The sequence below is a fragment of the Mauremys reevesii genome, linkage group 1 (assembly GCF_016161935.1).
Source record: "Mauremys reevesii isolate NIE-2019 linkage group 1, ASM1616193v1, whole genome shotgun sequence".
Classification (NCBI taxonomy): domain Eukaryota; kingdom Metazoa; phylum Chordata; order Testudines; family Geoemydidae; genus Mauremys; species Mauremys reevesii.
The window spans coordinates 81,142,705-81,167,945 of record NC_052623.1 but is presented as its reverse complement, the minus strand read 5'-3'; the positions used below and the strand labels follow the sequence as shown (position 1 = coordinate 81,167,945).

Genomic DNA, 25,241 nt, shown 5'->3' with positions numbered 1-25,241 from the left:
ACAAGGTGCTGCTGCCTTTACTTTAATCTACCTTTCTTTCTGCCAGTTTATTATGTTTTGAATTTATTCTTTTGTAGATCTGTGTGCTATCTTTCTTATGGAAATTAATCTTTTTAGAAGATTTGTATTCTCATTTTCAAACACTAATACATTCATTCAAGTAGCCCATTATTCAGAACCAGCTGGCTTTTTATCTAGTGATATTTACTTCAAAAAGCCAAGTTAAATGGTATCAGAGATTAATTCTCAGGGCACAGGAAAGCTTTTTTAGAGAAAAAGAGATTTGGTAATTATTAAGAATATCACAATAAAATCACAGGACATGTCAAAAATGTGTTATGTAATCTATCATTATAGGAAACTTCAAAAAAAGTTAATTCAGTGAATCAAATATGATATGTGGGATCAGTATATGATTTTTTTCAGTCTAATATTGAATAATGATAAAGATGCTATGATTTTTAGTTATTTTTTTCTTCACAGTAAGCACTGAAACTTCAAAAAGGGCATTATCCACTACAATTTCTTACATAAATCAAACTTGAAATAAGACACATTTTACAATTCAATTTAAGATCCCACTGAGACAATAATGTTGCAAGCTGTGCATTTTGCAAAGTAATATAGTAATGTCTAGTTTGCATTTTTGAAAAACCAAATTAATCACACTTTATTGAATATGTTGAAGCAAACCTAAAATTCATCTATTATTAAAAAAAACTAGTGCAACAAACACAAACTATATTTTATACATAAAGGACAAACTCATTTATTCATTAGGATAAAACACTTGGAGTTTGCATTTTGTAACTATGAAAGAAATTACATTTGCTATCTGTACTCCTTTTTTGAATTTTTAAAGCATTCTGTTCAGAACAAGCTGCTTGAAAAATGTTCAAATACTTTAACATTTGTCTTGAAGGCTGCTTGGGGAATCTGTGGAAATCAAGAGAGAACTGAATTTTTTAAACTTTGCACAATATAGTAGATTCAAGTAAATAATAAACCATTTACCAAATAAATCTTTTGTGAAAATGAGAAAATTTAGCCAATAGTTGATTAATTTAGGAATAATAAAATAGGTTCACAATAATCTGCACACCGTGCTGGGTCAGTGAATCTGTGTTGAGACAGGGCTGTGTGTCTTGGAACTAAGCAGTGAATAAAAGGGTGCAACAGAACTCTTAGTGTGAAATCTTGGCCTCGCTGAAGTCAATAGCAAGACTCCCATTAACTTCAGTGAAGTTAGGATTTCAACCTTACAGTTTAAAAGGGATCAGTATTTTGAGAATGAATTGTGAATCCCGTAAGTGTGTTGTGACAATTGGGCCTACAGATTTACCCGAATTGTGAGCTCAACTGTAAAAAGTATGTGAAAATTCATAAGCTGTCACAATAACCTCTAATAACAAACGATGATGGGAAAAGGTGGGCCTTTAAAGAGATTTTTGTGGGGAAAGACCAAAAAAAAGAGACGAGATGGAAAGAACAGCCAGGCTACTAGAGTGAGCTTCACCATAATGGCTGTTACCTCCACTGTATCTGGGACACCGAGCCTTCATCATCCTGATCCTAGGCAGAATGGGCCGGATGACATTGCCACCCTTACCAGCTCCAGCTGGATCCCAAACACCACCTGGGATGACAGTTATTACCATCTTTGATACCACCTCAGAGACTGTCAAACAAGGGGGCTTTTCCTCCTGAGATCAGACTTTAACAACAACAGCAGCAATGATATTTCCAACCCATCTCAACTAACTTCTCTTTTCCAGAAGGACAGTTATTACCATCTTTGATGGCATCTGAGAGACTGTCAAACAGCAGAGAGTTTTTCCTTCTAAAAACTGTCCATAGCTAAAGGGAAAGAGAACAAGGGTTGTTGTTAATAGGAAAGCCTTATTTAATATTTACATTTAAATTGTTTAACTGATTTCATTCTCTTCTGTATCTTTAATAAAAAGTTAAAAGGATTTTTACTGGTATGTTTGCCAGGGTTCTAAGCAGATTGAGGTCTCTGTATAGCAAGCCCCAGACCTTGTTTAAATTTGTTTAATGTTGGACAGTGATTGGGTTATGTTACTGTCTTTTGCCCATTTATTCCATCTAAATTCTGCAACAGGTGTAGAATGCTGTTCATAGTGAATGATAAACTAAACACAACACAAAAATCTGTATTCCAAAAGTCAGTTAGTCACTATCTGCCAGTTATAATGTCACTTCTAGGAGTAACTACAGGCTACTCTGACACCTAAAAGACAGAGGATGACTTGATTGGGGGGGGGGGGCGGTCATTTCCTGCTAATACAGGATATGTGTGTGTATGTATTATATGATTTAAAAGAGGGAAAATGAAGCTTTCCTTAATTTATTGGAAATCAGTGTTTTCTAATGTGCTTCCCTCCACCCCCCATAAAACTAGGATAAACTTGTGTGAGGTAGAAGATTCTTCAGTCCATAACTAGGAAGTTCATTTGGGAAAAAGCAAGAGATCCCTTTTGAATAGGTACAAGTAAATAATTCAGAATTGCAAAACTATTCCAAAGCTATCTGGAAAAGTCAGGCATACCAGTTATATTTCATTTTTCTGCAGCAATACAGAAAAACATAGCAGTTTACAAATACTGTAGTTCAAGGTCCATGCCTTGAGGAACATACAATCTAAAATTAACACTGCTTCTGTTCTTGCTTAAACAGCATGTATTATAAAATTTCACTGACCTTGGTAGCATTAGTCATATTTTATTTTATATAGAAACAAACAATTGTTAGCAAATTTGCCAACATATTAGTCATAAACAGGCTTTCCCGTAATATTGTACATTCACACATATTTCTGCCTTTATTTTCCTCTCTGAATGTGCTTATTAATTGTGATTGGTACAAAAAAATTATCTGTTTTCCACACAAGGTCTGGGGACAATCATAGTTCCTTGCCCCAGAGGAGACTGGGGTCTGCTTCCTCTGTGTATCCTGTAGAGGGCAGTGAGGAAGTGGAGCCATGGTGGTTAAGGCATGGTGAGATAATCAGGCTGCACCATCCCTAGGAAATGCCTAGCAGGGATTGTTACTTCTGCACTGCCCTTGATGTGGCTAAATGCCTAAACCTAAATGCCTAGCTGTCACAACTTTAGCAATTCCTTTTGCAAGTTTGAAAAGAATCTTTTTTGATCATATTTAAAGTAGAGACTGAACTGCAGAGCAGACCAGTCCATGGTTCTGTAGTCAGCACTGGGCATGCAGTCAGACTGATTTGTCCTGTGATCCTACTAGATTTCATAAGCAAAGCTAGGTTGATGCTTATATGGCAGACCTATGTGCTGAGAGAAGTGGTGTTGGTTAGTGTTAGGTTATTTAGTATCCATTTCTTGATGAGTAACTACTCAACTAATGCAAAAATGTGATCTATTGGGGCAGAAGAAGCTAGAGTACCAAGTTCCTGACCTTGGAAGATAGGATAAGAGAGTCTATCCTAAGCTATGGAGAAGGAAGAAGCCAGAACAGGAGCTGGTCTGGGCAGGAGAGGCTACAGCACCATGTTTCAGTGGATTAGGAGATTTCTTAACCTCCATCATCAGCTGCCTTGAGGCCTCTCTGGGATTCATCTGATTAGATTTTGTTTTTCTTCAAGTATGTTGTAGATGACACCAGGTAGTATGGAGGGGAGTGATGAGTCCACTGAGGTCAGACTCCTTTCAAAATAAAAAAATTAGGGGATGTTTGGGGGCAGGGGAAGGGCAACCTTACTCAGAAAATACATTTTTTTAAAAAAATGAAGTCCAAAGAATTGACAGAATGTGAGACATAGTTAATTGCTAAATCACTCTTCTGTTATGTTACATTTCAACCCCCCTCATTCCTACATGCACGTGGCTGCCTTTGGGACAGGATTTCATTTGTATCTGTAAAGCACCAAACTAAATAACTAATAGTATCTTAGCATAGAATCAGTGCTCACTTTGCCATTGGAGGTGCCGTTTTTCAGAAGAGTTAAAACAAAGGTCCCGTCCCAATCACGTACACTCATTAAAGGACTGACCCATTGCCCACTGATGTCAATGACAAGATTGGTTGACTTCGATGAATTAGGGATCAGTCTGTAAAAGTTTCATAGCACTTTTTATAAGAATAGTAGCATTAACCCCAGTCTTCCACCAGAATTCTAATTCAGAACGTTATAGTTTTCCTGAGCTACATTGCCATGCATTTTAAATTCAACATAGTATTCAGTTCAGTTCAATTCAATACTTTCTTTCTTGACATGACAAAGTGTTGCCAAGGTGTAAAAAGGAGACAGGGGGCTCTAAGCAATTGTGTAATACTCCAGTGCACTGTTACAAAGCTGTCATGCACACCCCTTCACTCCATTCCAGTGGTGTGTGAAGCGATCCTTATATCCCTTACCTACCTCAAAGGCATCAGTGTTTATCAAGTGCTTTGGGACCCTTGGATGAAAAGTGCTACATATTTACAAAAACGTTGGTATTACATATTACTAATATTTCAGAAGTGAATTTTGGGCTGAAAAGATTAAATGGAAATAGTGATAAGAAGTACATGTATGTAATTGGGAAAATGCCTGTAATGAACCTCAGTCTCAAAGTGGTGATGTTCATATTTACAGAAGCACTAAATGTGAAAAGCATGATCTCATACACATGCCTGTATATATCACCAAGTTACACTGCTCAGTGTATATGGAATAAACTGATATTAGTGAGAGAGACTAAAGTTTTTGTGTCACTGAAATATGAAATATCAATTGAGAAAACAGAAGACTACATATGAGCACAATAATACTAATTTCAGCAGTCCAGAAGCAATAACCGGGGACTCAAGAACTTTACTTAGGGTTTCCTTTTCTCCTTCATATAATGGAATAGCAATCATCTTTTTGAGGGAGGTGTTGTGAAGAAAGGGACTTAAAGCAAAAAGAAGCCAACAGAAACACACTGTGGACACATGACAACGAGCTCTAATGTTTTCATCCTCTAACACTTTTAGCTTTGTAAGTGTCTTTAATATTCAGGACCTATATTTTATATACCTGAATTTCAGATATATAAAAGGTCAGGCATAGTTACTGATTCAATGTAGTTACAACTTAGCTATAGTATTAGTACTACTGTAAATGTTAATGGTATGACTTAGAAACAGCAAAGAGATTCTTGAGGTATGATTCCATTTATTGACTGAAGGTCCAGGATTTGAGAGCTGAGTGTTACAGGTATATATTGAATATGTGAAAAAGAAATCTTATTAGTAAACCAGTAGGTGGCAGTTTGTTATATGACTATTATATACAAATAAAATCTATGTTAAAATAATGTTAAGGTTGCAAAGTCAAGCATCCAAACTTTAGAAAATGGCAGAATTGTTTGCCCACACAATCTTAATTTACACCCCTTGTGCACATATGCAGTATGGTGCAGTTTTTAATTACAGGATCCCATACCATTTTTTTCCACGTGACTTCTGCCTCATTGAGTTCACAGGATGGGTGTTGCCCACTGCTGGGTAGTTATTCAATACTTCTTTTTATCCTCATCATTCAGTGTGTAGCTCTTATTTACTGAGCCCTATTTAAACACTGTACTGAACAGAGGCATTAATTTTCCTCATGGGCTTTTCTATAATACTCAGATAATATGGTTCTGAGTGCTTTACATATATTAATATATGTATCTGCACAATTCCCCTGTGAGGTAATATCGTATTATTATATTCCCATTTTACAAATGGGAAACTGTGGAAAAAATAGTGTGTGATCATTTAATTAAAAGACTGTATAATAATGGATATGCACAAGGGTTGAATTAAGGTTGCAAAGTCAGGTTTGGCCTAGGAAGTCCACTTTTACAGGTGTAAGTTGCTTAGCCATATGCCAGTGGGTATAGGAGTTCTGCACAGTATTAAAATTTGTAGGTTTTCTTTTTGTTTAGGTTTAGTGACCCTTGTTTCATAGTCTATATTATCTTCTAGGACTAAGTAGTTTGTAAAGGATAGAATAAAGATCTTATTTTATTTAGTAGTCACAAAATTCTCTAAAGCAAAGATTATGGAAGGGAAAAGGTCTGTGAAATATATCAATCAACCAAGAAGTATGTTATGCTATGCTGGAAGAAGGACAGGAGACATTGATATGGGTTAATTAAGCCTCAACTTTATTTTTAAATGTCTGGAAGTACCCAGCAGACAAAAGTGTACAGAGCAGGTAATTCCATAATCATTTCAGTAGCTACCTGGGAGTCTTCCGTCAGCACTCCCCCTCATAGGAGCACCCACAGGAAATAAATGGTGGGTGCTGAGCACCCAACGTCAGCCCCGCTACCAGAACTTCTCTCTCCCCACAATGCCTCCTGCCTGCCGGCGGGCCACATCGATCAGCACCTCCCCCTTCCTCTCAGCGCCTACCACCTGCTGCGGATCAGCTGTTTCGTGATGTCAGGAGGTGCTGGAGGGTTGGGGAAGGAGCGAGGGTGCAGCGCGCTCAGGGAAGGGGTCGGAACTGGGTGGGTAAGAGGTGGGAAGGGGACAGGAAGAGGCAGGGTGAGGGTGGGGTGGGGTTGGGAAGAAGCAGGAACAGGTGGGGTCTTGGGGGAAGGAGAGGAGTGGGGGCGGGGGCTGGGCAGAGCTGGGGGGCACCCCCTGGAAATTTGGCGCCTATGCTCCCCCTTACCCATTCTGGTCCCCACCCAACCAGCTGCTGGGACCTCACCATCCTTCCCTTAAATCCTTTACCAATAAATTTTATCTGATCACTGTATCTCTTCCCTGCGGAGTACCTACACTGGACATCCACCCTATGTTTACATAATTAGTTTTGACATTATAGCTTAACTCCCATTTCATGTTCTCCTCAAATAAGCCACCCAAACCCACTGTGGGGAAGGTGAAAAGACCCACTTTGCCTAGGCCAATCTGACAGTGAGGGAAAACTTCCTTCCTAGTCCCCCCAAAGAAAGAAGTGATTAGCGCAATGACCCCAGCGAATCCTGACAAACGCCAGTTTTTCACCACTTCCATACTGAGAGGGTGGGTGCTATTCCATCTGGTCTAGATAAAAAAGGGCTTTATCTTCCAGTAACCCGGGTGGGATGGATCAGTGTCCCCACACTGACCTGCAGCAGAAAGTCACTCCTTCAGCTCTCTGGCCCTTAAAGGGGCACACATTTTTTTCCAACAAGCCGGACAACGGCCTGCGCTATTTAATGTGCAGTGAGGTCATTCTCTTGCTTTTAGTTTTCATAGTGTATCATTTCAGTTCTGATATGAGTAGATTTGTGAAAAGCAAGACAAGTCTAGATGCTGATCAAATTTTCTTGATTTATAAAAAGCCCAAGATCTGGAATGATTTAATTATTATAGTCTTTCATACTAGGCACATACGGCAGAAGGAACCTTTTGCGATTTTTAAGGATGTGCTAGATACAGTTGATCTTTTCATTTAACTGCAATACACTACAAGAATAGAGAGCAAGTGGTGTGAAAGATTAGTAGTAGTGAAACTGTCAATGGAGAAATTAAAAGTAGCAAAATATGGGCAATAAAATGCAAATTAGATAAAATGAGAAAAATAGAAAGGTTTTTTTATTGTGTTCTCTGTGTGGTTCAGAAGTGAAATAGAATAACATCACATTGTTAGAAAAGCCACCAACATGCACTCAGTTCAACTGATGCACACCTATATCCTAATTTGTCTTGTAAGTAGGGATGTGCATGCTTATCCATGTTAGGATCTTTGATTCTGGCAAACATTAGGTGCTTATGCAGACTTCCTGAGTCCAGGGACGGCTCCAGGCACCAGTACGCCAAGCGCGTGCCTGGGGCGGCAAGCCATGGGGGGCGCTCTGCCGGTTGCCGCGAGGGCGGCAGGCAGGTTGCCTTCGGCGGCATGCCTGCAGAGGGTCCGCTGGTCCCGCGGCTTCGGCGGACCTCCCGAAGGCGTGCCGCCGAATCTGCGGGACCGGGGACCTCCCGCAGGCAAGCCGCCGAAGGCAGCCTGCCTGCCGTGCTTGGGGCGGCAAAATACCTAGAGCCGCCCCTGCCTGAGTCTTATTAGATTTTAAGATCAAACCAACTCAAAACTATACTGCAGAGTTCATGAGAGAAGATAGAGGGCTAGCATAGGATCTATAGCCAAAAAATAGACTGGATAAGAGGTCAGTTAAGTAAAAATTTCCACATTTTCAATTTTCAGTCTTGCAGTCTTGTTTTTTTCACTCATCTTGTCTTTTGGAGAAATATCATGTCTTTCAGGACAAACACTGGAAGGTAGATGTCTATGATATTGTTCTGAAGCAGAAACTGTTGAATAGATACTTTTCTTTAAAATTAGTATGGCAAAGGACTGTCCATTGTATGCCAATTGATTTCATCTTCTGCCAAGAAAGTGTTCACTGTTGTAGCTGAAGTGTGACAGTCCACACATTACTCTTTTGATATTTCATTTTCAAGTTAATTTAGCCCAGAATCATCTGAAGAGTCACTCTTATATAAACAAAATAATCCAGAGTTGCACTTCCTGGTCTGTGGTGGTTGGCAGTGCTGAAGAAGATGTAATACAGAGAATGCTATTTCTATTCTGGCTTTGACAGTCCTTTGAAAGCTCCTTATCCTCCATATTAGCAATTAATAGTAGCTGCATGTCGAGAGAGCACATTTGGCTAACTGGGAAAGAATATCATAGTTCAATATGCTCCACAGAAATCTTGGGAAACATTTTTCCCCATCCCATAGTATTTGCTTCCTTGAAAATGTTGCACATTTATATAGTGTCAGTAGTGACAGCAATTACGTTACTGTTTTTCAATTCCAATGATATGGGACAAAAGAGATGCTATTGAAGTCTGATGATCTCTGTACAGCTATTTCATTATACTTTACTTTATATTGCACCTTTATCTAAAATCTCAGCATGCTTTACAGACATGCAGTCTCATAAAACTCCTGGATAAGTATTATAGCCAACTTCAGCAGGCTAAACTGAATCACACAGAGGTGAAGTGGCATGCATACAACAAGTCAGAGTCTAAAGAAGGAGAACCAAATATTTAATTTAGATGACAAAATTCCCAACTTTTAGCACATGGATTATGAGCAGTTTCCAGTGAACATATAGCGTGGCAGGAATCAAGCCTCAGATAAATGACCCAACGTAGCTGATATAAAATGCCTCATTTGGTGATTGCTTGTTGATGAGAAATAGCTTGTATCAGGGAACCTGAAAGATAACTGTGGTCTTGTTTTGGGGATTAGTGGGACTAAAAAGGGATCAGCAGTAATACGTAGAGGGTTTTTTTCTTATTGACTTGGTGATAGACACTTAGGCTTCTCTTTTGTTTTTGTATTTTCACCACATGTTGCTTATGCATTCAATTTCATCTCACAGGGAAGGTGTACAGTTAGAATTATTTTCATATGTTATCATCCCTATTTACTGGTGCTAATGGTTACAGAGATAAATAATTCAACCACCAGATAGGTTTTATTTTAAGTGTATTTTATAAAAGCTGTGTTTTAATGTACAATTATGGCTTGTTGCACAATTACAGTTTGGGGAAGAAGTAGACTTCTATGAAATCCATGCTAAAATGCTGTTTAGTGGAAAAACACTGTATCTGATGGTCAGCTCAGTGGTTTGAGCATTGGCCTGCTAAACCCAGGGTTATGAATTCAATCATTGAGGGGGTCATTTAGGATTTAGAGATTGGTCCTGCTTTGAGCAGGGGGCTGGACTAGATGACCTTCTGAGGTCCCTTCCAACCCTGATATTCTATGATAACAAAATAGCTCTATATTTTTTGCTCTACCAGTCAAACTGAACATGTTCCGGGAACACGAAACATGCGGAACCCAGTGTTTAAATGTGGTCATCTACTTTAGGAACTGAAATTCCACATTCTAATTGCTTATGATGACACTTGGGCACATAAAATATATAGGCTACCAAAGAGCCTATATCAGAGCCCATGTATGGGACTTGTTCAGCTTTGAAAATACTACTCTGTGGTCACTTTAGTGCTGCATCAATTGAAATGCAGCTCAAAATGCAATGTGGAGCTACCAGTTGTCGCTTCACAAAGTGTTATGCTGAATCTGGAAATTTGCATAATTTAATTAATTATGCCACTAAAACCTGATTTTCTCTCAATTTAAAGCAAACAGCTTTTATGAGGGTGAACTACAGCACCCAGGGATATCAGGTGTCCAAGCTCTTAATCCTATTACCAAGAGTTGACAACCACTGATGGAAACTGGAAAACATAAGCCTCCAGCAGGGCAACAAGTAAGGAGGAAAAAGGCAACAGATTTTGTAAAGCTTTTTGAAGCCACTGTATGGTTTTTAAATCATTTTTTAAAAAACAACTGAATTGGCAGCTTGCACTTTGTTGTTGAGAGGGTGAGTACTGTCTGAGGGGTAACATTTATTTTACTTAGACATAAATGAAAATAACTATCTCCTCTGGGAGGAAAGCTGTTGAGCTTAACTACCATAACAAAAATGCAGCAAATGGCCAATGTTTGCTATTTGTATCTATGCCTGTCCACTTACAGATGTTTAAGAGTGCAAGATGCTGTACCTTGTAAGTGGTTTCTAATGTTATAGTTGGAGACTGGCTATGTGTCATTTTGATTGTAAGCTAATCTTGGCAGACCATGTCAGATTCCAAGTATCAAACTATCAGTCACTGACTAAGCACTAGCTTTAATACCAGTGTCTCCTTTATTTCATTACAGTATTGGTTTTGAGGAAAGTGAAAACAATGGGTACAGGTAGTGCTGAGGTATAAGGTGCACTCAAATGCAGAAGTTCTCATCTTTGACTACATATGAAATGCCATAACTAGAAATCCTATGACTGACCTTGCTAAATTCTGGGCAAGTCAGGAAAGAATATAACAGTTGTAGTAACTTACTTATGACTCCATCCTTAGAGCCCTGTGTGGATACAAAATTTGTATCCGCATCCGATCCATGATCTACAAACATGGTCCATGGATATCCACAGATATAAAGCAGATATCCACAGATCTGCAGGTCTCTATCAATCCTCACCTCAAACCCCAGAGCTAGACAGGGCCTGACATGAAATTGACCCTATCATGAGCGGTATGTTTATGAAATATTGAAACCTTCCCACCACTTGTAGAGTGAAGACCTTAACATGGTTGCCTCAATTTGTTTCTACTTTCCTACAGCAAAGGTTACATTTTGACAAAAAGAAATTGCATTTTTTCTTAACAAATCTGTCTTTTTTTTTTTAACCTGATCAAACAGTTGGTTTTGGTGGGGAAGTGGAACAAAATCAGTAGAAAGTATTTATTAAAAAGTTAAATTGTTGATAATATGAGAACTTTACATAAAATTGGAGTAATTTGATTCAGGTTTCAATTAAGTTTTACAAAAATCTGTACTGTCGTCTTTTCTTCTTGTATTTTTTTATGGAACCTTAATTGGGGCTTAGGAAAATCAAAGATAAATCAAATCTTGACTTCCAACAAGCTGTTACAGTGCGTGTAGACAGGTGCAGAATTGAGACATTAGGGGTCTGAATCTATTCTTTTCAGTCAGGTTCTTCACTAAATGAACATGCAGGATGGAAATATATTTGTCATTATTGCAATAAGCAGATAATATGGGAAAGAAACTAGGGAAAACAAAGGTAGAATAAGCAAGCTATTTTTCCAAATAATGACTGAAAACTCAGTCTTACCCGTGGTCTTCCTATTGTGCAGAGATATTTGACTTTCCAAAATGCATGGTGATATGCTCACCTATGAGAGGTGAAGCTCAAGTCTCAAGAATCTGTCTTGTGTCAGCCAGCTCAGTCTTAAACTAACTATAAACATTTCATAAAGTTTGTCAGAATTTCTTGTAAAATGATAAAGAGGATAGAGACAATAAAGATATCTGGTTTAATTGATTCTTTCCATTGTTTAATAAAATTGCTCTGTTTGACTGCTGGAGAATTTGGACTGAATTTTCATTACCTACTCCTGAACAATTTACAGTGGGATCAAGACAGTATTGAGCTAATGAGTTAGAATTTATATTGAACCTTAACTGTCTTCATGAAGTAGCTGGGGAAGGAAAATCATGGCCATAATTGAGTATTTTTTCATTATAAACTATGTTATGTAGCTTTTACAATCAGGTTTTTAATAAATCTAGAGAAATTAAATTGGAATTTGACCAACTTTTATGCTTTTGTCATCTCATGTAGAAGTATTCTTTAAAATGGTAATGCTAATGGGTTAATGAAACTCCTGTGAAAGTCAATGGAAATTAGAGGGTCTCTACTGTTGATCAGATAATTGTGAAAAGTTCTATGAAAAGTTGCACAAACTACATTTTAACATAATCTTTAAAGGTTCAAGATTGGGGAGCATATGAAATGAGTGTATGACTATATTTAATATGCTGCCCAATCGTGAACTTCATACATACATATATAAACTAGTCCCACTGAAGTCATTGGAGCTTTCTGATTAAGAAGTTCAAGATTGGGCAGCATATTATATATATTCTCAGTGACATAGTTTTTTAAAGACCTATTCAGTTTAGAGGTCACTTAAAGTACACTTCCATAATGTAGAAATCAATAACTTATTCATATAAATGAAATACTGATACCATTCTTTAACTGTAGTATTGTGTTGTACTGTGATATATTGAAAATTGCTGATGTTCACGGTATTGAAAAATCTGTTTTCTCAGATACGTAAATTACTTTTATAGTCAGTACATATTGTTCTAAATCATTTTTTGTTCCAAGTGGGGTTCCACAAATAGAGAACTTGCAGGATTGGAATAATAATTTCTTATATTGAATGGAATGAAATATAAATTGACTATCTAATACTGCAATATGTTACCCATACACAAGAGTGCATGTCGGTTGATGCCATCAATGAGTAAAAAATGTAATTATTGTGTAGTTTTATTTTAATTCCAAAATTTAAGAACAAATATGAACATAATTAATATAGCCATAGTCAGACAATGACAACTTTGCAAGCGAACACCCTCTACCACATATAAAACAATTGTTATATTTCTCTCCAGTTCTACTTACTAAGAATTACAGAAATGTAAGTAAAACTGTTAATATAACAAAGATTTACAATTCATTAGAATACTTTGTTGATTTCTCACTGGAACTGTACTGTTTAAACTGTTCTTCTAGCCAAGGATTAAGAATTCAAAGTATATATACCTCTCCAAGTGAACTAGTACAATCCCAACACCCATAAATTAATGTTTCTAACTATAAATGCCAAATGTTATCCTTACCAGTCTATAAAGGTGGCTTTTCTTTCTATTGATGGAAAACAAAACCTCCCCCTTGCCCAACCCCTACATTACAAACACTAATTTGTCAACCACAAATGGGTTAAATTCATGGCCTTGATTGCAAATTCAGACATTGCAAATTTGAAATCTTCCTGCATCCAAATAATTTATATTCATTCCCCACAGGCAGCAGTGATGGTTCTTGGGATAAAGAAAAGCTTCAGTCTCCCCCTACCCAAGGATCACAGGCCTCAGTTAACCATCCCAGCTTGCCTGGACAGCATAACCTTCCAGTTAGCCATCCTCTCAACCCTCTTCAACAGAACCACCTTCTGCCAAATGGTACGGGTTGACATCTTTCAACGCTAACATCAGTAGTTTTCAAACTCCTGTCTTTCTATTGTGTTTAGTTAAATAGGCTATGCAAAATAAAAAAAATGTGGTGAATACTGTAATACTTTAATTAAAGTATTCAGCAGTGGAAATAGGAGTAATAAAAAAATAAAAACATACACAATAAACCTAATACTTAAATAGCTATTAACCTGTGCATCAGTGGCATAATTATTGCTAAGACACCTTGCCACAAGTATTAAAATGGACAATATAACAAACAACAATTGCTTAGCAATGATATGATACAACATTACACTGATGTGAACAAACTAAGAGGTCTGTTAGCTTCTCCCTGTGCGTATAAGACCTCCATGGATACTAAAGGGAATTACACACGTACAAAAAGTGAACAGATTCATGTTAACCGCTCTATACTGAAATGTTGGAAGAGTTCATTTTTTAACACATTTGGTGCCAAGTATTTCAACATATTTTGCTTATAAGAAAATATATTCCTAATAGTCAATATTTAAAAAAAAATCATAAACCAATATTTCCTGCCTTTTGTTTTTTTTCCCCTTAGGCCTGGAACTTCCTTTTATGATGATGCCCCACCCATTAATTCCTGTCAGCCTACCTCCAGCATCTGTCACAATGGCCATGAGTCAGATGAACCACCTTAGTACCATTGCAAATATGGCAGCAGCAGCACAAGTACAGAGTCCCCCATCCAGAGTCGAGACATCTGTTATTAAGGTAAACATCTAGAAAAATATCTGTGATACTAAATTAATTTCTTCACAGCATGGTACCTTATTAATGTAAGGCTGTTCTCATCAGATGTCATAAGGTAAGCAGTCATAATGGCAAGGGTTGGTCAATGTTTGGAAGGGAGGGCTCCAAAGAAAAACCCACTTACTGTAAGAACTGATTTTGGGAACTGAGTATTATGTTGGTAACTGAAAATTTTGAATATTGAGTACTAAATCAGTGCTGCAGTTCCACAGTTGAAGTTGCCATTTGTCAGATGAGATATAGATACTGACTACCCATGGCCAAAAAGATCTCATGCCACTTTCCCAGGAAGCTGGAGGTGAAATCCTGACCCTGTTGAAGTCAGTGAGAATTTTGTCATTGACTACAGTGGGCCCAAGATGACACCAATCCTGGTGTTTATGTCAGATATTCCCAGCTGGAGGTCTGAGTGCCCTAACTAGAGTGACTAAATAAATTAATTGAAGAACATCTTGAGGTGCTCCCTCACCATGGGCTAACTGCCCTGTGTTGATGCTTCTGGTGCAAACTAAAAGCAATGTAGTTCACAATAATGTAACCCTGTTTGAAGGAGGATTACATTAACACAAACTAGATACCTTTTAGTTCATGCCAGCAGTGTCCACACAGGGCAGTTAGTGCACAATACTTTGGTGCACTCTGCAGTTCATACCCCCGTAGTCTGCACTGTGATGCAGTGTGGACAAACCCTTAGTAAGGCAATTTGGACTAGGCCTATATATGGCTTTAAAAGTTAGGCTGTATCTTCTGTCTTGGTAGGCATGACAACAGCAGAAATCAGCATTGGAACCAGGGTGCATGCAAATACATCTGAGACAACAGCCATGGTGTGGTGGTGACCATTTTGAATCTACCCTGTCATATCACTCATGCTGCTAACTGTCACTGCCTAGTAGCATGGTGATTTCTGCCCTTCTGTATGTTTTATTTTTCACTAGAATGGCAATTAGCAAGAGGTACATAATACCAGAACTGTTCCCTGGGACATATTAGGTCTATATTTCATCCTACATTTATTTTCTAAATTTCCATAGTGATCACTGCTTATTACATGAATATATGGTAATGGATATAAAGACATTGAGAACATGATTGAGCACACACTAGCTGACACAGCATTTTGTTTGCTCCTGTGGGAGTCTTGAAATATGATGTCCAATGTACTTAGTTTTTTGCATCCTTAACATGTTAAAGTGTCTTCCTTACTTTTTATTATCAGAAGTACAACATCACAGTTTATATACAGCAGTGGGAAATTTGATCTCAATCTGTTTTTGACATTCAAAAAGAAAATGTTTTATTTTTTGAACTTAAACAAAGTAATTAGTAAACTGTGTAAAGCTGGGTGGCCAAGTTACCATGAGTGTAACTCTGTGGGGCTTAGATGGAGAATAAATTTAAAACCTCTACCCCCTCCCAACCCCCCCCCAAAAATGTTTTTATATTGCTCTGTGTCATCATGAATTCCGTAGCTAGCAAGATAATACATTGTAGCATCAAGGGGATCCAAATAAATGAGGCCAGGCTATCTTGTCTTTAAAACCAACACGTTTTTTAATCCAGCTGGACTCTTCACACATTGATGTCTGTCTCCGTGACAGCTAAATACAAACACTTCCACCCTAAGAACACTTTCTCATTCTCTTTCCAATCCCTGAGCCTATTTTCAATTGCACCCCAGCTATTTGGGGAGAGAAACCCATATTACAAATGAAGGCAAAGATTTTTCAGATGGCATCTAATTTTCAGTGCCCCAATTTTTGGGTGCTTAACTTGAGACATCTTAAAGACAAATAGTTTTCTACTTGTCACTTGAAAATTATTAGTAAATTTTAAAAATCTTGACCTTTTTATGTGTGTGGGGGGGTGACCTGCATAACTCATTCCAGAGGAAATCAGCCATCCTATATTCATGCTATTAAAACCTTCATCATAACTGTCAAATTTTGTGTAGCTCCATGTGACATTTTATGCAGATTATTTAATGAGACAATTTGCATAGTTATGTCTAATTTGCATATTGTTCTTTATGCCATCTTTAAAAAAACATGTGGATTTATGTTATTTTTCAAAGCGCCCAAGTGACTTATAGCTGAATTTCCATTTTGAAAAAGGTCTTGAGTCACTTAGGTGCTTTTGAAAATGTTGCTCTTATGGCTTGTGCAGCTCTGGTTACTGAAGCCACAGGTTTATCTACAGGCAGCAGGGCGACCTTCCCCACACATCACCATGTCAACATGCCTCAATCCTCATTTGGGGGACCTTCCTTTACAAGTCACAGAGACAGCTCAGTCTCCATGGGCCGTGAAGTTCTTGGCCTCTGCTGAATCTGCTAATTTATGCAAAATGTGGTGCTGAGTTTGTGATGTGGGAGCTGTGACTCATCTCATACAAGGAGCACCAAACGTTCATTAGATAGGCAGTTTTTAATCCCTACTGAGGTGAGCTGGATTCATGCTGGTAACCTACAGGAAAAAGGCTCTAAGGGTCACTAGCAATGTCCTGAGGCTTCCAGTTCCCTAATATGTGTTAATGTTACACCCTCAAAAGCGAAGCTTATTTTGTGTAAAGTTTATCAAATCAAATTCTGACCTCTTAGGAATCTGCACAGTCAGGGTACTGTCTTCAGTCATTGTCAGACAAACCCGGTAATATGTGGCCCACCCTATTGTTAAAGCGACATCTCCCATTAACCAAAATACAGACACTAAAAATACAGTAATAAGGCAAATATTAACAGAACATCTAAATTCACAGTTCAATATAATAGCTTGCTATATAAAATAATTTCAACAGGAGTGTGAGGAGCCTAGATAAATGTACATATATTCCCTCCGCCCCCAATTGGTCATCAGGCAAGTTTGAGCCCACAAGAAAGAAAAGAGAACAAACCAGATGTGACACATTACTCATCACTCTTAATGCACTACTGGAAGGTGCTTAGATACTGTGGTGATGAGAGCAGTAGAAGAACCTACACGGAATAGACTACAGCTTTCAGATCCCCTGCACAGCATTCTACTGTTTCATCTATAGTAGTCCTGGTAATGTAGATATGCTATCCTCCTTTTTGAGGAGCAGCTCATAGAGGGAAACACAACACACACTTTATCACTGAGTCACACAATTATTTCTGAACGAGCACTAGAATGTTGGGTGTCAGAATTTCTCTGTTCTCTTCCTGGCTCTGGGAACAGAATATGGCCTAGTGTAGCCAAGTGTAACAACACATTTTTATGTCATCTGCAGGGACTTAACCTGAAATCCTCAGATCTTAAAGCATGGGTTGTCGTCTAGCCACTAGAGAGGGACAAACATCCACACTGTGTCAGCATGTGTTGGACAAGCACATAATTTGGACCATTTCTTTTAAAAACTCATGTGGGAAAGCTGGTAAGATTTGGGTGTCTCATCCTGGGTTTTGTTCCCAGTAATGATGGCTCCAACTTCTGAATTATCTTATGTGTAAAACAAAAGAAATATAATTGTCTACGCTGAGGTTGGGTCATTAGGCCTAATTTAATAATGATTGTGAAGTGTAGAGAAATAGTAAGAGTATTCTATAGGTGATCTGGGATTAGAACTAGTGGTCACATAGCTCAGTATACTTTCCTCAGTGTGCATCACACGATCAGACAGTGCTTTATGCCACATGCAGAGATAATATACATGAAATAAATTGCTGAGCCTGTGATGCATATATTTGTCTTCCCCCGATTCATGCTGATAAAAGTTTTATATTGCCCCATCATCAGTCCATATTTCTCTATCAGAGATGGTAAATAGGTAACAAATAGGCACCATGGTTTATTTTAATATTATGGATATAGATTGTTTAGAAAGTAATTATAATCATGGAAGCGAAAGCTATCATATATCTCTGTAGTGGCATTATGGTGCTATCACAATGCTGTACATGCTCCTTATACTGCTGTGTCATGATGGTCATGGAGTGAGCCCTCACACTAGCCAAATAGCAAGTGTGAAAAATCGGGACTGTCCCTATAAAATCAGGACATCTGGTCTCCCTACCTCACACATCTATTTTCCTTCTGGTGCACACTTTACCATGATACTAACAGGAAAGATGGAATCACAGCATCCCTCAGCCCCTCCTGATAATTTTGCTGGAGAGTTACATGTGTGGTTATTAAATCTAGTGGTTAAAATTTGCACATGGGGGGGCCGCAGAACTTTCCATTCACTCACGGGGTCCCAAAGCCATTCACCTTTCCATCAGATGGAGGGGTGGCCAGGTCAAATTTCAGTGCAAATTCATGTTTGCAGTGAAATTGCAAGAAAACTATAAATAGCCTTTGGCATAGGAGCAGTGGCAAAAAGCCTCTCTTTCCAAACTGCCTTTGTACAGTATTTGGTGAGACAACCGAAGGGGCAGCCAGGCCAAATTTCAGTGAATGCAGTTGTGACCCGGAGCATGGAGTTGCACGGCTCGCTAGCACTCTTTGATGCTGAAGCTGAGAAATACTGCCCTAGAAACTATTATTGTATGTGCTTTTGAAAGGTTTCCTTGCCTATACACAGGCAGACATCAGGATCAAAGGACTGATTTATTTCAAATAGAATCCCCTTGATTGGAATCAATGTATTAATGACCACAGTTCCATCTGGGTTGGAGATATACCTATCTCACAGAGCTGCCTTCACTAGCAGGACCAAGTACTGATTTCCCCCTACATCCCTTAGTGGCCCCCTCAAGGATTGAATTTACAACCCTGGGTTTAGCAGGCCAATGCACAAACCACTGAGCTATTCCTATGTTTTTAAGGAAGGGAGGCTCCAAGAAAAAAAAAAAGATGGGTGGGAGGGCATGATTCAAAAAAGGTTGAGAACCCCTGTTCTAGCCTCACTTGCAGTAAGGCATTTTTTTAAACATTAAGTATATACATTATTTCTTCCTGTCCTTATGAGTATTAGCTGGTATTTGGAGGGTATGGAGCTTGGGGTATTTGTTTGGGGGAATGGCTATTGACAGTCTACTCTGTCCCCAGTGGAGGCAAAGAAACTCTATGATTTTAGCATGTGTCCTTATGGCGCATGCAGGTAGTGGTTAAAGGGCAAACTCTCTGAGCAAACATTGCTAGCACCCTGCAGTGGCAATGTAAAGAGTATGTACAGTAGCATGCTACAAAGAGAAATAATATCCTAGTGGTATTGTGAGAATAGATACAGTGATGTTGTGAGGTGGGAAAACTCAAAACTACTGTTTCTGTTTCTTAATATTGATGTTAGAGGGAGGGACATCACAAAGTATTATTCATTGTCAGAAAACTACTTTTTATTAGAATTTATATCCTTTCTTTTCTTTCTCTACACTTTAAGGCTTTCTGGTTTTACTTTCTCTCTCTTTCTGTTTCATTTTTTTTTTTCACCCAAGCTTTCATTTTGTTCTGTCTCTTTGCCTTTGACAGGAGATGGCCTTAAGAGGATTGTGAACCGAGTAGTTTTTTTTTAAATTCAGTTTTCTAATCTAAATGTCAGAGGTTATTTGAAATTAGACAAAACAAGTTTACCTTTTTCTAAGTAACACAGTCTTTGAATATTGGAAGGAGTGGGGCAAATTTCTACTCTTGTACATACAAGCTAATTCAATGAACTTCAGTAGAATTGTTCTGGACTTACACTGCTGTAACTGAGATCAGAATTATCCTGGTAGATATTGGGTCCTGAAATGATAAACATCCTGGTTTCTTGGAGAGGAGACTTGATTTTGTGAACAGTGCCAACCTAGATGACTTGCTGACCTTTCCCTCCAATTCACCAAGTCCACAGTCAGTGTTGTTATCTGTAAACTCAGAAAGCTTCAAATGCCATTCCATCACTGGGCAATATTACATTTCCAATTGATAAGAAGTTGGAATAAAACTGAAACCACATGATAAACAAATATTTTAACCGTGCTAAATTGCATAAACAAGAAGATCAGACAGAAACAAAATTGTAAGGGAAGTATTGAGAAATGAACAAGTGAACAGACACCTTAGATTTGGTAATGGCCAGTTTAAGCACAAGTCTTTAGAATTAAATTCCAGAAGTTTGTGTTGTGCCCTTTCAAACATGAGATGAACATTAGATGTCCTTTTTGTAATGGAATATTTAGATATATGAGTTGGATGAATAAAAGAAGTGCAGCAACAAGCAGGGGCAGCAGATTATGACAGCAATGAATCACACTGAGTATGACAGCTGTGACCTGGGGATGCTTTAGACATGAGGTGGCTTTTATCACCTGTCCATGGCTTCAAAAAGCTCAGCTTGTTAGAAGTTTCAGTATATCAGATGGCTACCATTTCCCCCCACCCCAAACAGAAAGATGCTTGGAAATATGAAGGATATTGTGAAATGTATAACTCCTATTAACAATGACTTGAGATAATTCTGTGTTGTAACATTTGGAAAATAGCAGCAGACCAGTATCAAAAACTGCCTTGTATCAATTCAGTATGTATTCACATACATACATGTCATATATATTGTTTAGAGCAAAGAGTTACAGTAGAAAACAGTTGCACTACAGGTTGAAAAAGTCACCAGCAGCACAGTAATATACAAAAGTCACCAGCAGCTGCCTAATATACAAAAAACTCCAGACTGAAATTATTCTGCCACTCCCCAAATACGCCGCAGTTTCATGTGTCCTCTGCTGAAGCTTGCCTTGGTTTACAGGATCATATCACCCTCTCACCCAGGAGTAGAACTCAATCAGCAAAATATTTAGCCAAGATGGCTGATTCAAAGTAAAACATTTCCTTTGATTTTATAGTATTTGTCCCCCAGTAATTTCAATATTTCATTTTAATTTAAGACTGTTGGGTCTACACTTCAATTCATCTGTGGGCTTAAACAGTGTGTTACTATTTAATTTTATTTTCAAACTTTTTTGTTTTTATTTTTTCCATGTTTGCATCATAGTGTTGCTGACAAATCTACAACAGCTGGAGAAAGGGAAGGAAATGTGCTATAGTCATCCAGAGCTGAAAAGCTACAACTGTATACATTTAAATTTCTCAGATACAGGCATTTTTTACCTCAAATGTGTAGCACCTGCAGAATTCCATTGTGTTGTGGCTTCTGTATATGAGGTCACATGGTCATGAAATTCTGCAGACTAGTCACTCAGTAGTTTGCAGAGTCAATGTATAAACTTCCAGACTAGGGATAGCTTATGTGACCTGTTGCTTAAAATAAAGAAAAGACAGCAGAGTGTGATTCTGTTGGTGCAACAGTATGCAAAGCTTTGATGACAAAAACTGTTGACCACCTAGGAGAGCAGTAATGCAAAGCTGTTACAGATTTCATTACTCTGTCTTAACTGACTGGAATATGTGAGGTAATCCAAAAGGATATTGTATATAATATGGATTGTGTACATATAAAAGTGTGTGTGTGTGTCTGTGTGTGTGTCTGTGTGCTCTGATGCTTTGGGGTTTGACCCAGTCCAATAAGGGTTGTATCAGTGCCTGCCCTGCCAACTCTGGGTGCCTTCAATGCTATGCTGCTGTGACTCACAGACCTGACACCAAAAGCCAGCATATACGCAGGCAGGTCACTCTCTGGCTTTCACCACCCAATGACTTTTTGCAGAGTGACCCCCAACACCCTCCAAGTCTCAAATTTCCCTAATATGGTTTCCTGACAATCTGCTGAGGTTCCCATATTGTGAGTTTGAGTTACTGTGTTACCCCTTATAGCCTCAGCAAGTGAGAATTTTGCTACTGCTAAGATGTGTGACAACTCTCTGACGAACAGCTTGTCTGCCTTGCCAATAAAATCTTCAGGACTCTGCCAGTCCAAGCTTTGTCTTGCAACTAACAAACAGTGAATCCCAACTTCCCCAGAGATGTCTCCTTGTAGTGTCCAGCCATCTCCCGGAATGCTCGCAGAACTTATTAAGATTGTTGTTCCTTTAAAGAGACAATACACTGCAGATCATTAATTTAACTGGAATTTGACACTTATTTCAATCACAGCACTGAATTAGTTTATAGTAAAAATAATACAAGTATATTTAACAGAAGGACATAGTTTTAAGTGACACCAAGTATAAGGAATAAAGATAGAAAGGGTTACAAATAAACAAAAGTAAAATTGTGCTTCTAACACTAAAACTTAATTTTAGCAAGTTATACTTTTTGCCTGAACGGGTTTCTCACCTATATACAGTTCCCAAAGGCTTCAACGCCATTGACTGAAGAATCCAGAATTCTGTGATTTCAAGAGCTCTGGTCCTTGAATCCCCCAAGTGATGTATAGCTATGTGTTTCTCTCCCCTTTCTTTTTATAGTCTAGTTACAGTAAACCTTTGAAACATATTATTTAAAAACTAAGCCCAGACAAAGCTTCTATCACCTGCTGGAATGTAGACACCAGGCTATTTTCCCAAAGTTCATTGACCCTGCTTCAGCAGGCAGGTAGGCTTCCTGGTGTGCAATTTCCATTCCCCTGCTGATTTGTATGTAAATGAGGCTTCCATTGTTTTGATTCCACACTGATTAATTTACATTGGAGACAGGATAGATAGCTGCCTTCCATTCTGTCTGGGAGAAAAAATGTTTCTCCCTGTATTTGGTCACAGACTGTAAAGCATAATATCAGTGAGTATCCTGATTTCTCATTTCACAACAATATTAATCATCAAGGTATTGCAAGCTTTCATAAATGACCTTACTCTATACACAATTATAATACAGTAATATTGTATCCAATCAGTTGATTTGATTGGTTATCATTTGGGTTCAGACCCTCTGTCTTTGCAGTCAAAATGCTGTCTTCCTCACTTGCTAGTTTGTTGGCTGTGTTTACCTTTTATGTAAATATACCTTCATGGTTTGTGCCTGAGAACCACGCAGGTCAGACAAACAAATACACAATCCTTTTCCTAAGGCAGACTGGGCTTATTTATTACTTGCCAAACACATTTTAAGAACATAATTCTAACACATATTTATAACTCTCTGTATATGCCTGGTACATGCTCCACACAAGAATGTTAATGACCAGTGAGATATTAGTTTTCCAGTGATAAATTACATGACACTTTTTGGGTATCAATCACAACAATACTGTATTAGGTGTGGTGAGTATGACTGGGCTGATAAGAGTTGCTTACACAGAGTAATGAACCACCCATGGGCCTCTGTGGCACATGCACATATAGTGAATGTATTTAAATGTTTTCTTTTACATTTTCACTGATAGGTGAGATATTAAATGTAGAATACTGCTAGAACTGGCAATGTCACAATGAAAAAATAAAAGTAATCTTATTATCTGTGCCCATGTGTATGTAAATTATAATTGCATCCAACCACCAAAACGAGCAAAAAAAACCAATTAAAAACTATGTTAAAATATCAGTATTAATGTTGCGAAGTCAAGCAGTCAAAAGTTAGGAAATGCTAAATTGAAATTTGCTTTTCCAATCAAAACCAGCTTTTCAAAGGAGCCATATGGACACATTCATAGGAGAAGCAAGTCCAAAATAATAGCCAGAAATTCTTATGAGAGCCCACACAAGCATGGACTTTGTCCCATGAGGCTTTGTGGCATTTTCAAGAATGGTTTGTATCATTGTTCAGTGCTAAATGCCACTTTTTCTCTATTTTAGTCTCTCTGAGTGTACCTCCACCAGGAGACAGGGCTTGCATCTTCCCCTGTGTCACGATGGAATCCTGCAACTCTTCTTCTCTGAGTCTGTTTTCTGTAGTTCAATCTATGCATCCACTGTGATTCCTCAGTATGCCCAACTGTGTTCGAGCCCTGCAAGTCTCCCCTGTGGGAACTATGTCTGGTGTGGAAATATAGTTAGCCAAGACAATACTTGCAAATAAAAGTATTGTTTAATATAAATAGTAGGAGCAGAGTAAGACAAGAGCAAAAGGGTTTCAGCATAATAAACAGTTTACATATATCTGTCTTACTTATAGTTTAGTTAGGCCTAGCTTATCCAGACAGCCCCACTTGTAGGGACTGGGGTTCCCTCAGGTTCCTCACAGTCTCTATGTCTCTCCCTTCTCCTGTTTTTCAAAGGTTCCCTTTTTGTCCACAGCAAAGTTCTTTGTCTCCCTGTGTCTCTTGAACCTATTCAAACCAGTTTGTGGTTCATTAGGAGGATCAGAGATGGACTTCAGAGTAGTTGTTTCTCTGTATTGTCTTTTATTTACTGTAAAATAGGTGGCTATCAGAAGCATTTGTTCTTCTTCAAGTAGTGTCCCTATGCACTGTACGAGGTGCAACAAAACATTCATCTACAGAGTGCTCTGCACCTTCTCAGCCATTGGTACCAACAAAGAGCCATGGACACTCCTCCGCGATACTGAATGAGCCCAGGGTACCTCATGAGCTCTGGTACCCTGGAGACCTGATGGTTGGGGAAGAACCGCAATCCCCATTATTCAGTACCAAGGCCCCGTTACCGAGCACATCCTGGCACCTGGAATGTCCATCTCTTTCTTCAACACCAGATGCTCCAATCTGAGAACATGAAGTAGAGAATGATTGGTAGTTGTTGTTGGTTTTTTTACTTCAGGTAGGGCAATCAACAACTTTTTCAAAGGAACCTGCTCTTACCAGCTGCTCTCAACCTCAAGACCATCAAAGTCTTGAGCAGCCAGCCATGGGGAGGGAATGGGCATTTTGGCCTTGCCCTCCCACCACTTCTTCAGAGGTTCTGGTGACCTTGACTGGGGGGGGGGAAGCACTTATCAACTGACTGAGGACAGACAAAGAGTACCACTGAAAGAGCAGGGATCTCTAAACAGGAGAAAGGTGAAAATTAGCCCACAGGATGATGATTA

The 25,241-nt window shown here is 38.5% G+C and overlaps 1 protein-coding gene across 5 annotated transcripts in view; it reads left to right on the top strand.

Annotated features, from left to right (window-relative positions):
- Positions 1-25,241, top strand: part of DACH1 (dachshund family transcription factor 1) — a 470,395-nt gene that overhangs the window by 298,300 nt on the left and 146,854 nt on the right. For 4 of the 5 annotated variants that reach the window (XR_005592968.1, XM_039520998.1, XM_039520997.1 and 1 more), the window contains exons 4-5: positions 13,483-13,638; positions 14,216-14,388. Coding sequence is in view for 4 of the 5 variants with exons in the window: in XM_039520998.1 (XP_039376932.1) it covers positions 13,483-13,638; positions 14,216-14,388 (329 nt within the window). In the remaining variant the exon portion in view is untranslated. The remainder of the gene's footprint in view (positions 1-13,482; positions 13,639-14,215; positions 14,389-25,241) is intronic. The other variant, XM_039521001.1, reaches the window with a different exon arrangement.